The sequence below is a fragment of the Rhinatrema bivittatum genome, chromosome 1, assembly GCF_901001135.1.
Source record: "Rhinatrema bivittatum chromosome 1, aRhiBiv1.1, whole genome shotgun sequence".
Classification (NCBI taxonomy): domain Eukaryota; kingdom Metazoa; phylum Chordata; class Amphibia; order Gymnophiona; family Rhinatrematidae; genus Rhinatrema; species Rhinatrema bivittatum.
This window is the reverse complement of record NC_042615.1, coordinates 330,684,041-330,699,035: the sequence shown is the minus strand read 5'-3', so window position 1 is coordinate 330,699,035 and position 14,995 is coordinate 330,684,041. Positions and strand designations below refer to the sequence as shown.

The window sequence follows — 14,995 nt, the reverse complement described above, 5'->3', positions numbered from 1 at the left end:
CATCCCAACCCTTTAAATTAACAACCCCCACCCTCCTGACTCCCCCAAGACCTGCCGACTTAATTTACCGCAACCCCCCACCCTCCTGACCCCCCCAAGACCTGCCGACTTAGTTTACCGCAACCCCCCACCCTCCTGACCCCCCCCAAGACCTGCCGACTTAGTTTACCGCAACCCCCCACCCTCCTGACCCCCCAAGACCTGCCGACTTAATTTACCGCAACCCCCCACCCTCCTGACACCCCAAGACCTGCCGACTTAGTTTACCGCAACCCCCCACCCTCCTGACCCCCCCCAAGACCTGCCGACTTAATTTACCGCAACCCCCCCACCCTCGTGACCCCCCCAAGACCTGCCAAACGTCCCTGGTGGTCCAGCGGGGGTCCAGGAGCGGTCCGGGAACGATCTCCTGAGCGTGGGCCGTCGGCTGCCAGTAATCAAAATGGCGCCGACGGCCCTTTGCCCTTACTATGTCACTGAGACCGACCAATAGCAGCGGTCGGTCTCAGTGACATAGTAAGGGCAAAGGGCCGTCGGCGCCATTTTGATTACTGGCAGCCGATGGCCCACACTCAGGAGATCGTTCCCGGACCGCTCCTGGACCCCCGCTGGACCACCAGGGACGTTTGGCAGGTCTTGGGGGGGTCAGGAGGGTGGGGGGTTGCGGTAAATTAAGTCGGCAGGTCTTGGGGGGGTCAGGAGGATGGGGGGGTTGCGGTAAACTAAGTCGGCAGGTCTTGGGGGAGTCGGGGGGGGGGGTGTTAGATTTTTGTTTGTTTTTTTTTATATTCGCTCCATAAGACGCACATACATTTTCCCCCCACTTTTGGGGGAAAAAAAGTGCGTCTTATGGAGCGAAAAATACGGTATATACTAGTATATATAATAGTAATAGAAAAGCCCTATACTGGTTACCCATTGATAAAAGGATAGAGTTCAAAGTTCTATCCATATTACACAAATCAATTTACGGAAAAGAAATCGATTGGCTGAACAATGTAATCCAAATATACACCCCACAACGCAATACAAGATCAACCAATAAAGCATTACTATCAATACCCACGGTCACCTTCGCCAGACTTACATGAGTATGGACAGAGCGATTTCCCTACCGGGACCATGCCTATGGAATACCCTACCAGAAAGCTTACGAAAACTAGGCAACATAAAACTATTCAGAAAACTCCTAAAAACCTGGATCTTCGAACAAACATATAAAAACGGTATAGGATAAATACCTTTCCAACAACTCAGATCCTCCTCCTCCCAATACCAACATCATTTACATGGACTTTAGCTCATGATTAGCCTTGATCTAAAGCAATAACTATAAGAATCATAACTCTCTCAACTTACAAAGTACCAAAAACCCCAATTAATCTCGTTTCCACATCCCTAGTTCTAACTTTGCTACCTTCTTTCTTTCCCATCAAGACCCTCATAATACTCACTCCTCTGTTTCCCCCCTTATAGCTTGATATATCTACAATCTTATGTATCGACCAATAACGCTCCACAACATATCTCCCTAAGATTTTTGTTACAATGTACCCAGTTATGTTCTGTTGCTATGTAAACAGTTGTAATAACAGTTAACAGTTATGAAAATTTCTCCCTTCTCCCCTCACCTAAGTTGCTTGTTATAATGTAATCAATTTGTGCTCTGTTTTATGTAATAAGTTGTTACTTCTGTAAACCGTTGTGAAGGCATGCTCCAAACAACTGTATATAAAAATGGACAAATAAATAAATAGTACTCGTTAATACTTGGTCATAGGAAAACGGGAGGTTGTCATGCTAAGTGTCTGCCAGATTTCTGTCCACCCCTTGTTTAGTTTCTGGGAAGATTCCCGAAGCTATATTCACTGAAGTCAGTTCGCCAGAGTTTACAAAGTGAGTCAAGACCTGGAAGAAATGGTGTACACCTTACAGGCACAGATGGAAACGCTGATGCACCAGAGCAGAGAAGAAAGGCACAGAGCAGAGAAATTTGAAAAAGGCCCAAGGATGACAGCATTGTACATGCCTAAGGATTAGAAAATCCCTTATTTATCAGGGATCCCACAAAAGCTGGGAGACTAAGGAGGAAGACTCAGAACCAATGTCAGGAAGTATTTCTTCATGGAGAGAGTGGTAGATGCCTGGAATGACCTTCCGGAAGAAGTGGTGAAGACCAAAACTGTAAAGGACTTCAAAGGGGCGTGGGATAAACTCTGTGGATCCATAAAGTCTAGAGGATGTGAATGAACGAATGGGTGGCTCACGGGAACGACGGCTACTACCTGGTGATATACCCTTATTCAATAAACATTCACACGGTTAATGCGACTCCATTGCTCTAAGCTTCAGCGGCAATGAGGAAATGTGGAAAAAAGGATTTGCATTCACAAAAAAGTGGGGAGTAGCTTGCTTGTTACGGTGGTTACTACCCCAAGCCAAATAAGCCTGATACTTCACTTTCAATGCATATCCAGCATAGTTCTCTGCTTCAACAGCAGGGGGGAGCAAGACTGATACTTCACTTTCAATGCAAAGCCAGCATGGCTCTCTTCTTCAACAGTAGGGGGGGATGAAGAAACATGGATCTATATTCAGGCAACAACCAACAAGGACTGAGTTGGAAATAGTCAAGGACCATTTTCTGGGACAGGTGAAAGATGCAGCAGAGTATGCAAGACCAAGACCCAGAAATGTTAGAAGCACTGTTTAACCACCTTTGAGTGGTATTCGGTGACAATATTAAAGTAAGCACAAGATTACAGGAGTTTCATAAGAGACAGACAGTAAATGAAGATCTGTACACCTATGACTATGGTCTGCAAGAAAAGTTGGGTAGAACACACTGGCTAGATGCCCCATCCAGCAGATCCTGAAAAAATGCTGAAAGAGAGATTTGTAACAGGTCTTAGAGACAGCAATTTAAGAAGAGAGCTGGGAAAAAGTCTATTTGAACACCCTGATAAAACTTTCCAAGAGGAAGCAGCCATAAGATCTGAAGAAAATGCACCTCGGTTATTGGTACATGGCAAAAACTAAGGGGCAAGCAGAGCAATAGTGACAGAACCAAATAGATATGCAGAGATGGACACCATGAGTAAGATGGTCTTAAGTTGCATAGAAATACAAAAACAACTGATGCCAGACAGGACCAAGTGGAACTGCAACAACAAAGTCATTATTGGGCACTGCCAGTTAGCAGAACAACATGATCAGACACCAGAAATAGAACTGTGTACCAGACCCGGGGGGCGGAACCAAGATGGCTACTCAGTAGCTGAATGCTACGTTTGAGCTCCTTAGGACAGAATTTGTAACGTATTTTCCTGCTGTGGATTTTCCAAAATGGGACAAATGCATAAATCGAGAGGTGAGCCTTACCCTGCAGCCCCTCCGAACGCTATCGTCGCTGGTCCTATGGATGCGCACATGGTGCGTAGAGACCCGAATGCAGGAGCTCAGCCGCTGGAGAGAGGGGGAGAGGAAGATGAGCTACCCCCATTCCCAGGCTCATTATCACCGCTACGTCCTGCTGAAGGAACTCCACCCGTGAATCTGGCCGCAATATGGAGCACCTCTGAGGTGGGAGAACTGCCATTAGACCAAGGAGTTTTTCGGCGGAGCTCAGCAGGGCATGACAGAGGAGAAAATGCAATCTTGAGCCCAGGAATAATAGCTGGAAAGACCAGGGAAGAAGTTCCATTGCTGGAGGTAACTGGAGGAGCAGAAGGAAGCACTCCCGTAAGAACTTTGCTGATAGCGGTAAGACCAGCTGTATTCACCCTAGAAACTATATGGGAGACAATAGTGGATATGAAAATCTCTATTTTGTCACAAATAAAACCTTTAAGTGACTCTGTAAAAGAACTCGAAGATAAAGTTGTGGTTAACTCAAATGTCTACTTGGAGCAACAGATTGCAACTAACAGAGACCAAATTAGGAATATTCAACAAATACAGAATGTTACTATAAAAGAAAGGAAGAGCATTTCACTGAAATTGGAACAATTGGAGAATGCAATCAGAAATAAAAACTTAAGATTCATTCTTTCCTCAAATTTCATTAATCCCCCCACCTAATATCTTTAAAAGATATCTTGGCGAAGTTTTACATATAGGGGGAAGTTGAAATGCCACCAATATCGAAGATTTAGAGCAATGGAACATAATGGAGGAATAACATGTTTGGTTCCGGTTGGTGAAATGCCCTTGAATATTTCTACATTTCTTGAGACTTCTGATACTGAACTTGCGATACCAGCTACATTGATTATTAACTTAACTTTAGAGCCAGATAGAGATTGGCTATTAAAACGTTGTCTTAGACATAGAAACGATCAGTTTCTGAGATGTAATGTAAGGGTTTTCCCGGACGTGGCACGGGAAACACAAAAGAGGAGAAAGGCTTTTCTCCTTATAAGACCGCAGGTAATACAACTTAGGGGTGCATTTTTCCTAAAGTTCCCTTGCAGGTGCTTGGTAAAACATGATAGTAATTCTTAGGTATTCTATGACCCTCCACAGCTGTCTCATTTTCTGACAGGGAAATGTCCTGTAAGCGCCACAGTATCCAGAGAAAATGTAACTAGTTCCTCATAAATATGGTTCTCGAGAATGCTACTGAGGATGTCCTTTTTCCTTTGATTGTGTTAATTGCATATTTATTTAAGTTGTGTATTCCTGTTCCCCAATATTAAGGACTAGAAATCAGAGAAGAAATGTTTGATTTCAGTAATTTGTTAATTTCTTGAAAATACATTGATACAATCTTTCTTTGTATTACCTATCAAGGGTGTTATCTTGTTTGATTTTGGAAAATTGCATAAAGATAAAATAAAAAAAAACCTGTCCCAGCCCAGAGAAATATCCCTTCTAAGATTGTGCCAACAAACAAAGATTAAAATATAACCAACAAAGAGCTCCACCCTCTAGAAATGAGAGGTGAAATCATATACTTGGAATTGTGAAAGCAAGAATAGAAACCATTCACATGTAAAAGATTGGTCCAGTAATGAAGAATCTCAGGGGGTGCCTGCTGAATCAAGAGCAGATGTGATTAGACCACCAGTACAACAATAACAAATCATGTCACCAGAACTGCCCATGGCTCCAGCAAAGTAAAAATAAATAACTGGCTGAATTAGAGAAAAAGAAGGTAAAAGTTCTGATCTGGAGATTATTGTTGACTCAGTATCTACAAAGTATTTTGTAGACACTGGCTCCCATGTGACCACCATCACCATGTCCCATTTTCACAAATATTTTGAGCAGAATTGCAAACTGGAAGATGCTAGTAGGGTAAAGCTGAATGCTGCAAATGGCCTTCATCTCCCAGTATTTGGTTACTTAGAGGTAAATGTTCATTGTCTGGGTCAGAAAATAAAGCAACAATGCATTTTTATTGTGCCTGATCGATCCTCTCAGAAGTATCTGGCATATTAGGAATGAATATGCTTCAAGACATCAGTGTGACCAAACTGATCACAGCTCTCACTAGGTGCCAAGTTATCTAAAGTATGGAAAGAGCTATAACAAAGATCCTACTCGAATAGGCTTCATGAAACTGGGGCCTGGAAAGATTACATTGCCACCCTTGACTGAGGTGATGATCACCAGACTATGTGTGAGGCTTCAACAACTGGCAGCTGAAAAGGTAATAGTAACAACCTCTGACCAAATCACCTTACTATCCACAGTACTGGTGGCAAATACACTATTGAGTCCACAAAGAGACCGTGTTGGTTTGACTCATAAATGCGGGGCAGAGACAAATACAACTGGCTCCAAGGGCAAAGACTGCTGAAGTGATTCCCCTCAAAAGGTTTATGCAGCAGCTCCCATCTCCTTCCAAGTAAATGGTGATGTAATCCAGGTACAACCTGTGTCACAAAATCTAAGTAGCCAAGCAGCGACCAATTCCTGTGATATCTCAGTAAAAGTGCCCTGAGATGATTTGTCCTCTAATCAAAGTCAGACATTATGACAAGTTCTTTAGAAACATTGTTCCATCTTCTCTATCTCAGATACGGACATATATGAAATACAGAATTGGTCAAACATTCAATACACACTGGAAAGGTGGCATCAGTCAAGCAGAGGGCATAGACTAGTATCTTCCCATGTCTATGTCTAAGTTAAACGGCACATACATGACTTAGTCGCACAAGGAATCCTGCAGCCAGCAATAGTCCCTGGGCATCTCTGGCTGTGATCATAAAAAAGAAAGATGGCTCCATTTGCTTCTGCTGCGACTATCACAAATTAAAACAGATAACCACCAAAGATGCATATCCTCTGCCAAGAATCGATGAATCTCTGGACGCTTAGATCCAGTGATGAGTAGAAAACTGCCTGACTCAAACAGGATACTTCCAGTTGGCCATGGCCCCCCCCCCCCCCCCCCCCCCCAAGGATTAGTAAAAAAAAAAAAAAAAAAAAGCTATCGCCACTTCATTCAGGTTAGAGTGGACCCAAATGCATTTTGGCCTCTATAATACTCCAGCAGCATTTCAAAGACTCATGGAGTTGACCTTCAGTGTCCACCTATTTGACATTCTCCTCCTTTGCTTAGATATCCTGGTGTTCTCATGTGACTTCAGTAGTCATCTAGAGCATCTGGATAGAGTATTACGACAGTTTAGCAGAGTGTGGTCTAAAACTTAAGCCAAGCAAGTGCAAGTTATTATGCAGAGAGGAACTATCAAGGGCTCGTGGTCTCAGCGAAAGGGGTGGCCATGGACAATGACAAAATAAAGGCTCTGAGAAATTGGCTACCACCTAAAATCATAATGGAAGTCAGACAATTTACGGGTTTCACAACTCCTACAGAAGATTTGTGCCCTCCTTTGCAACAAATTGCATCAGCTCTCCCATCAATTAATGGGCAAACCAAGAAACAAATAGAAGCCGCAGCCTTCTTTCTGGACCCAGACTGCCGAACAGCTTTTGTCATACTCAAGAAGAAGTTAGTCAACAGCCATTTTAGCATTCCCGAGATTTGAACTGCCATTTGTATTAACAACTGATGCCAGCTTTTGTGGGCTTGGAGTCATACTGAGCCAGATACATGACAACAAGAAAAGGTAATTTCATATGCCAGTTGGCGGTCTGTGAAAATCTGAATGAAATCATAATTACAGCGCATTCAAACTAGAGCTGTAGGCATTAAAATGGGCTGCTACTGAAAAGTACAAAGAGTATCTAATGTACAAGAAATTCGCAGTATGAACTGACCATAACCCACTCAAGTATCTGAAGATTGCCAATGTATAGGCAGTTTAGCAGAGGGGGATAGCCCAATTGGCAGAACTAACATTCAGATATGCTACAAACCAGGTTGGCAGAACATGATGACTGATTCACTGTTCAGGTAGCCAAGTGAGGAAGAGTCAAAGGTCATGGAGCCAGAAAAGGACTTTTTAACTATTGAACCTAAAGAAATCAGACTGTAATGCTGAAAAAAAATATATAAAAATTAAAAAACAAAAAAGACCTGTCCCAGCCAAGATCCAACTGGTAAAACAAAATTCAAGGGCTGTTGTCATGGGATACTCGCCTGATATTTTGAGACATATATGCAGCAACAAGATCCAGACCTAAGTGTGATAGGTCTGGATCTATCACAATGTCACAGGTTCCACTTCATAGACTAGAGCGCAAAGAAAATGGTTACATTGGAATAGGTTATTCTGCAAACAAGGCCTATGTTATTGAGAAATACAAGAGCCCAGGGACGCTCAAGTACTCCAGTTCTTTGTACCGATTACACTTTGAGAAGTATTTCAAGCCAAGCACGATCATGCCAGACATCCAGGGGAAGAGACCACTTTAAATAGTTTAATAGCTGATTATTACTGGCCTAACCTGGCGATTGACATACATATGAATACAATAGTGCCAGCGGTGCATTTTCTCTAAATATCTTTCCCCAAGAGATCATGCAGAACATAAGCAATTTAAGGCCACCTCTCCTCTTGAAGTACTAGCAGTTGATTATGCCATGATAGAACCTAGTTCTAATGGCATCGAGAGTCTGTTGATAATGAATCTGGTGAACATGTCCATCATTATTGCAGTACTCACCTGTTATAATTAGACAGTTACTACTGCTAAAATGATTGCACAGAAGTGTATCAACAATTATGGGTGGCCCATGTACATTCTCGCTGATCAAGGGAGGAACTTTGTCAGCAGTCAGAGAAATGTGCAAACTATATGGAATGCAAAAGAGCAGAACAACCCTGTACCATCCAAAGGAAATGCATAATGCAAGTGTTTCAATAGGCCCTTGCATGACATATTGAAGATGCTGTCAAAAGAGGAGAAAAGGAAGTGGGTGGAGTACCTACCTCAGTTGGTGCTGGCCTATAACAGAATACGCAGTTCACCTTTTTACCTGCTCTTTAGGATTCAAAGCTACCATATGACCTCCAGATCAAATAAGAGGAGATACCAGAAGGAATAGATCATGGGTAGAGTAACAGCAGGAAAAGTTCCAAGTGGCGTACAGTATCACACAGAAGAAGTTGAACGATAAGTTTTATAAGAGAAAAAGGCAGTTTGACCGTTTCACCCAAGCGGCTAACATAAATGTGGGAGATAGTGCTTCTATGGAATCTGATACTCTGGTCAAAGGAAGATGGTTGACACTTGGGATGGGCATCCCTATGAGATCACGAAAGTGTACGAGCCACTTGGAACTACTTATAAAATTAAAGCTGCTGATGGTACATTAAAAGTCGTACATAACATCAACATCAGTTTGTATTTCCTGAAGATTTTGTTCCTCAAACTCCTGGAGAATTTGACCCAATTGTTCAAGAAAACAGAGGTCAATTCTGAAAGGGAGGGGGGACGAGAAAGTAGCACAGAGAAAAATTGGTGGAAATGTCAGATGGGAGCTGGGATTTGGAACCCTCTCAGCAGTCTTTTGGGGATGATTCAATAAGTATAAGTGAGGAAGTAGTTTGGTAGAGCGCAGATGAAACCCAGAATGAGGATTCAAGGCATCCTGTATAGAGTAACAGAAGGGAGACTTCCTTCCAACTTAGGTAACTGTTATATATATATATATATATATATTTTTTTTTTTTTTTTAAGCTTTCTTTATTAAATTTTTAATATCAAACAGTTATATAGGATGACGACAACATCAGATAGATCATCACAAAAACCTTGAACCCACCAAACCCCTCATTTCCCCCCCCCCCCCCCCCGCAGTAACTGTTATATATTAAAAGTGAGAAAGCAAAACAATTTATAAAATTGTTGATAGCAGTTGGGTCCTTCATACCCTTTTTACTTTGAAAAACAAGAGCTAAGCTGTTGACTGTGAAAAAATGATTGACAATGTTTTTCCAGATCAATAATAATTTTGGAGAAAACCACTCTCACTTATCTTGAATGAAAAGTTTCTGAGAGTATTGTCTGAAGATTGAAGCATACTTTCTTTGCTTGGCAGTGTAGCCCTGAATCTTACCTTTGGTTGAATGATGGTGTATGAATGAGGGACATGTTGAGGTCAACATGAAGTAAAGAGGGGGGGGAGTGTAACCACTCGAGGTAAAAAAAAATTAGCTGGGGGATTATAATTTTTTTTTTTTTTTTTTTACATATCTGAGCTGCTGGGAGGGTCACTACTAAATTTTATCCTGGGGGGGGGAAATCCCACAGAATAGTCAGAGCCTCACTGCCTCAATGGAGGTAATTTCCAAAAGGATTTATGCACGTAAATGGACTTTTGAAAATTCACTTCAGTGTGTATGTGGAAAAGAATTTTAATTTGGAGGTCAGAGAGAGAGGGAAGATGACTTGTCTTGTGTTTTTTCTTTTCTTTTTTTTTTTTTTTTAATAAAGTGAGTTGTCACCAGATGACCGGGCTATATGAAAACTGAACCACTGACTAATTTACAGAGCTTTGTACCAAAGTTAAACACTTGTTGCTAGAATATTTTATTTTTGGAATTATTCACATAGCATTCCTGCAGCGTTCCTGAATTCAAAATGGAGAAAGAACTTTAATAAATGAATTTGTTGGCCACAAAAATGTTGATTTCAGCATCTGTCCCAGAGACACAAAGGGGTAAATGAACTTGCCATGAGGCATATAGAGAATTGGGCAGAAGGGTATCTGGGGCTTAGGCACTGGGACCTCTCAAATCCTATATTTAATTATCCAGGCCAAGATTTAATTTAAGTGTACACTTAATTATTTTTATGATGTTCAGATTTTGTTTTGGGTGGGCAGAAAGCAGTGCATGGAGTGTTCTCTGTACATAAAACGAATTTTCCGCACTGAACACAGTATCAGCTGAAAATCTGAGGGCTTCTATTACATGCCATAAAGCTGCTGCTCAAAGTGAGACCTTGGAAGGGTCTGGTTTTATGGTATATGCTGTAATTTATCTCACATGCTTTAAGTGAGTTCAAGATACATGTAAAGATCAAGAGCCCCTGCTTAGTTTCCTCCAAGGACAGGTATAAGCATCAGTTGTAATTTTGTCTCTAAAAAACATTGTTTAATTAAAGTATAGTGTGATAAATGAAAGCCAAATACAAAAAATATATATATTAAGTTACTTGGTAGAGTATGAATGCTCCTTGCCCATGCAAAATATGGTGAATTCTTTCATGGAACTGTATAAAGAGAATTTTAAAAACCCCAGAATGTTTTGGTTTTTCAATTAGGTAAACGTGAAAGTCAGACATGTGGAATATGACAAGTTTTATATCCCTGAGATTTCCAGCTTGGTGGACATTCAGGAGGATTATATCCTGTGGATAATCAATCAGGCTGGAGTGGTAAGTGCAGTCTGACATCACCATGGTAATGCAGGGGCCCTCATGATGGATTATGTGGTGAGGGAGGCCTCAACGGTGGAGGAGGCTCTGCTGCTACTTCCCCTCTGCCTATGAGCATAGATGTCAAAGAAAAACAAAAGTAGATAGAGGTGCATAACTCACTGGTACTGAATCTATCTATCAGCAGATGGAGATGGAACAAACTGACATCACAGTATTTATTTATTTATTTATTTATTTATTTAACTTCTTTTACTATACCGACACTCAAGACCAGGTCTTATCGTACCGGTTTACATTAGAACAAGGGGAAAAATCAATTAACGTATAAGTGGAAAAGAGAAGTTACATTAAAACAGGGAGAGTAAAAACATGGATGTCGGAAGATAGGACAGAATTAAGTAATTGAACAATAAGTTAACAAAATTACAAACTATAAATTAACATAAAATAATAAATTAATAATACAGAAAACATGGATTATAATCAGCGGAAATATACATGGAACATATACACATATGGAACATATACACATATATACATATATACACATTCCATATTATACACATATATATATATACACACATACACATATATATATATATTCCATATACATACATATATATATATATATACATATATGGAACACATACAGCTGGAATATACATGTTATGTCAGATGGGATGTATATATCGTATATATCGTATTTTTTGGGATGTATATATCGTATATATCGTATATATCGTATATATCGTATATATCGTATTTTTTGCTCCATAAGATGCATCTAGGATCAGAGGGGGAAAATTAAAAAAAAAAAAAATGGTGTGATAAACCGGCTCTGTTCCCGGGCGTCTGTGCATCTTATGGAGCAAATTAGGGGAGTGCATAAAAATTTTTTTTGTTCCCATTTCGTTTTCGGGTCTGGGGAGGGCCATTTCGGTCCACTCCCCAGATCAGAAAACTTTTATCATTCTCTTTCTGTGGGAGCCCCCCCCCCCTTAAAAAAAAAAACCCTCCCATCCCAACCCTTTAAATTTAATTAACTACAATCCCCCCAAGACCTGCCAAAAGTCCCTGATGGTCCAGCAGGGGTCCGGGAGCGTTCTCCTGCACTTGGGCCGTCGGCTGCTAGTAATCAAAATGGCGCCGACGGCTCTTTGCCCTTACTATGTCACAGCGCCCCTACGGCGCCTATAGCTAAGAAACCTAACTGCTTTGCCCTGTGCGCAGCCTGTCATATTCAGCTTCTCAGCCTGGCCTGCTCTCTAACTTGAGCCAGCGCTGTTTAGAGGCTCAGGGAGAATTATCTTCCTTTGCTTTTACTAAGCCTGGTTCTTCTCAGCCTGATGAGGTTCTGAGTAAAGATGTATCAGGAGGAACACCTGATATTGGAACTCCCTTGACAGGTTCCTCAACAGGAGGATGGCAGCTCAGTGGGTGCCGCACAAGTGCCTCCTGGTTTTGACGTGGATCCATCTGCCTTTTATTGGGTAGAATTTTTTTCAGGGATTACAATCTTTTCTTCAGGTGCACCTCAGCCCTGTCCAATCCTGTCAGGTCAGATCCTCAGGTGGGTGGCCTCTCCCTCTTCCGGTACTACATTTAAGCACTGAAGTACATCTCGAGCTGCAGGTATTCCTGAAGGAATCTGGGAGGGCACTGATGATTAGGTAGATCCTGACTCTCTGGAGAATGGGGAGATGAACTGCTGGCCATGGTTTCCCAGACATTGAAAATGCTGGGAGTCCCTGGGGCAGATTCCATTTCTGAGCCCAAAAAAAATCCCATTTTGGTTTCTTTGCACAAAGCCTCTTGTTTTTTCCCCAGTTATGGAGTCCATTCAAGAATTGATTGATCTTGAGTGGAACACCCCGAAGGCAAATTTTAAAGAGGGTCGGACTTTGGAAAGCATGTCTCTTCCCCCCCCCCCCCCCCCCCAAACCCAATGGTGAGAGAGTCTACATTTTCCAAAAGTGGATGCACTTTGTGCCGTTTCTAAATGGATGACTATCCCCATGGAGGAAGGAACGGCCTTGAAGGATGTGCATGATAGAAAGATTGAGGCCATCCTTAAGCAAGCATTTGAAGTAGCAGCAATGGCATTGCAGATAGTTTCCTTTTTGTTCCCTGGTGTCTCATTCTTGTTTGCTTCTCTCTTAGGAGGTTGATGACTCTTGGGTGAATTCCAGGGCAGTTATGGAACCCGCCTTCGCCTTTTTAGCAGATACGGACTACGATTTGGTCCATACCTCGGCCAGAGGAGTGGCTTCATTAATACCGGCCAAATGTCAGTTATGGCTGAGAAATTGGTTGGCCGATGCGACCTCCAACCTACCGTATTTTTCACTCCATAAGACGCACTTTTTTTTCCCCCAAAAGTGGGGGGAAAAAAGTGCTCCCACCCTCCCCAAGACCTGCCAAATTAATTTACTACAACCCCCCACCTTCCTGAATCCCCCAAGACCTGCCAAAAGTCCCTGGTGGTCCAGCGGGGGTCCAGGAGCGATCTCCTGCACTTGGGCCGTCGGCTGCCAGTAATCCAAATGGCGCCGACGGCTCTTTGCCCTTACTATGTCACAGGGGCTGTCGGGGGGGTTGTAGTTAATTTGGCAGGTCTTGGGGGGGTCAGGAGGGTGGGGGTTGTAGTTAATTAATTTGGCAGGTCTTGGGGGGGGTCAGGAGGGTGGGGGGTTGTAGTTAATTAATTTAAAGGATTGGGATGGGTTTGTTTGTTTTTTTTGGGGGGGGGTTCCCACAGAAAGAGAAAGATAAGTTTTCTTATCTGGGGATTGGACCGAAATGGCCCTCCCCAGACCCGAAAACAAAATGAGGAGAAAAAATGTTATGCACTCCCCTAATTTGCTCCATAAGATGCACAGACGCCCGGGGACAGAGCCGGTTTAGCACAAAATATTTTTTTTTTTTAATTTCCCCCCTCTGAATCCTAGGTGCGTCTTTTGGTCAAATGGAGTGAAAAATATGGTAATCTTATGAAATTGCCTTTAAAGGCTCGCTCTTATTTGGGAGCCTGTTGGAGAAGCTGGCCAGTAAATGGGGCACATCTCCGGTTCCCCAGTTGCTGGAGAATAAAAAGCAGTTGCTGCGCCCATTTAGTATGAGGGGGTCGTCTCGGGTTCCAAGCAGTTTCATCCCTATAGAGGTACGACCTTTCAAAGGATTCGGCCTTTTGGCAAGTCTCAGTCCTTTCATCCCAGACAGCCCAAGCGAGGCATGGGCTCGGGTAAAGGAACCTCCCGAGCCTCCCAGTGAAGGTTTTCTGATCCACCCCTGGGAGCAGGAGATGGGGGGGAGGTGCTTCTCTCTTTTCTCAGAGTTGGGTCAAGATCACATTGGATCAGTGGGTCCTGGAAATGATATGAGAAGGATCTGTGCTGGAATTTTGCAGTATTCCTTGGGACATGTTCATGGTGTCTCCCTGCCACTTCCCGCAAATGAAACAGGTGGTGGAGTGTGCATTGTCAAGGCTTCTTGGTCTGAGGGCTGTGGTTGCAGTATCCAAGTCTCAAGAAAATACAGGTCGTTATTCCATCTATTTCAATGTGCCAAGAAGGAGGGCGCCTTTCGTCCCATCCTGGATCTCAAAAGGAGTCAACCGTCATTTGCGGGTGACTCATTTTCGAATGGAAACATTGTGCTCAGTGATAATGGCTGTGCAGTCGGGGAAATTCTGACTTCCTTGGATTTGTCCAAGGTGTACCTCCATATTCCTATCCGATTTGAGCTCCAACGTTTTCTGAGTTTTGCGGTGTTGGGGTGCCATTATCAATTTTGGGTGCTGCCTTTTGGTCTGGCCACTGCTCCCAGAACTTTTTCCAAGGTTGTCGTGGTGGTGGTAGAACTGAGAGAGAGGGAGGATAGGATCCTAGTACACCCGTATTTGGATGACTGGTTGATTCGGGCCAAGTCTCTGGAAGAGAGCCTTCTGATGACCTGCCAGGTGATCTTCATGTTACAGGAATTTGGTTGGGTGGTGAACCTAGCCAAGAGCAGTCTTCAGCCATTGCAGTCGGAGTATCTGGGTGTGCGGATCAGCACAAAGTAGGGCAAAGTTTTATACACTCAACAATGTGGTCCTGTCTACAGGTACTTGGTTTGATGGTGGTGACCCTGGAAGTGTAGCCATGGGTGAGGGCGCATATGCGTCTTCAGCACTCCCTGCTGTCTCGTTGGA

The 14,995-nt window shown here is 42.8% G+C and overlaps 1 protein-coding gene across 5 annotated transcripts in view; it reads left to right on the top strand.

Moving 5' to 3' along the window:
- The window catches only part of LOC115089674 (probable E3 ubiquitin-protein ligase HERC3), a 189,277-nt gene that overhangs the window by 113,577 nt on the left and 60,705 nt on the right, over window positions 1–14,995 (top strand). For all 5 annotated transcript variants that reach the window (XM_029597892.1, XM_029597861.1, XM_029597878.1 and 2 more), the window contains one exon: window positions 10,687–10,800. In XM_029597892.1, coding sequence (XP_029453752.1) covers window positions 10,687–10,800 — 114 coding nt within the window. The remainder of the gene's footprint in view (window positions 1–10,686; window positions 10,801–14,995) is intronic.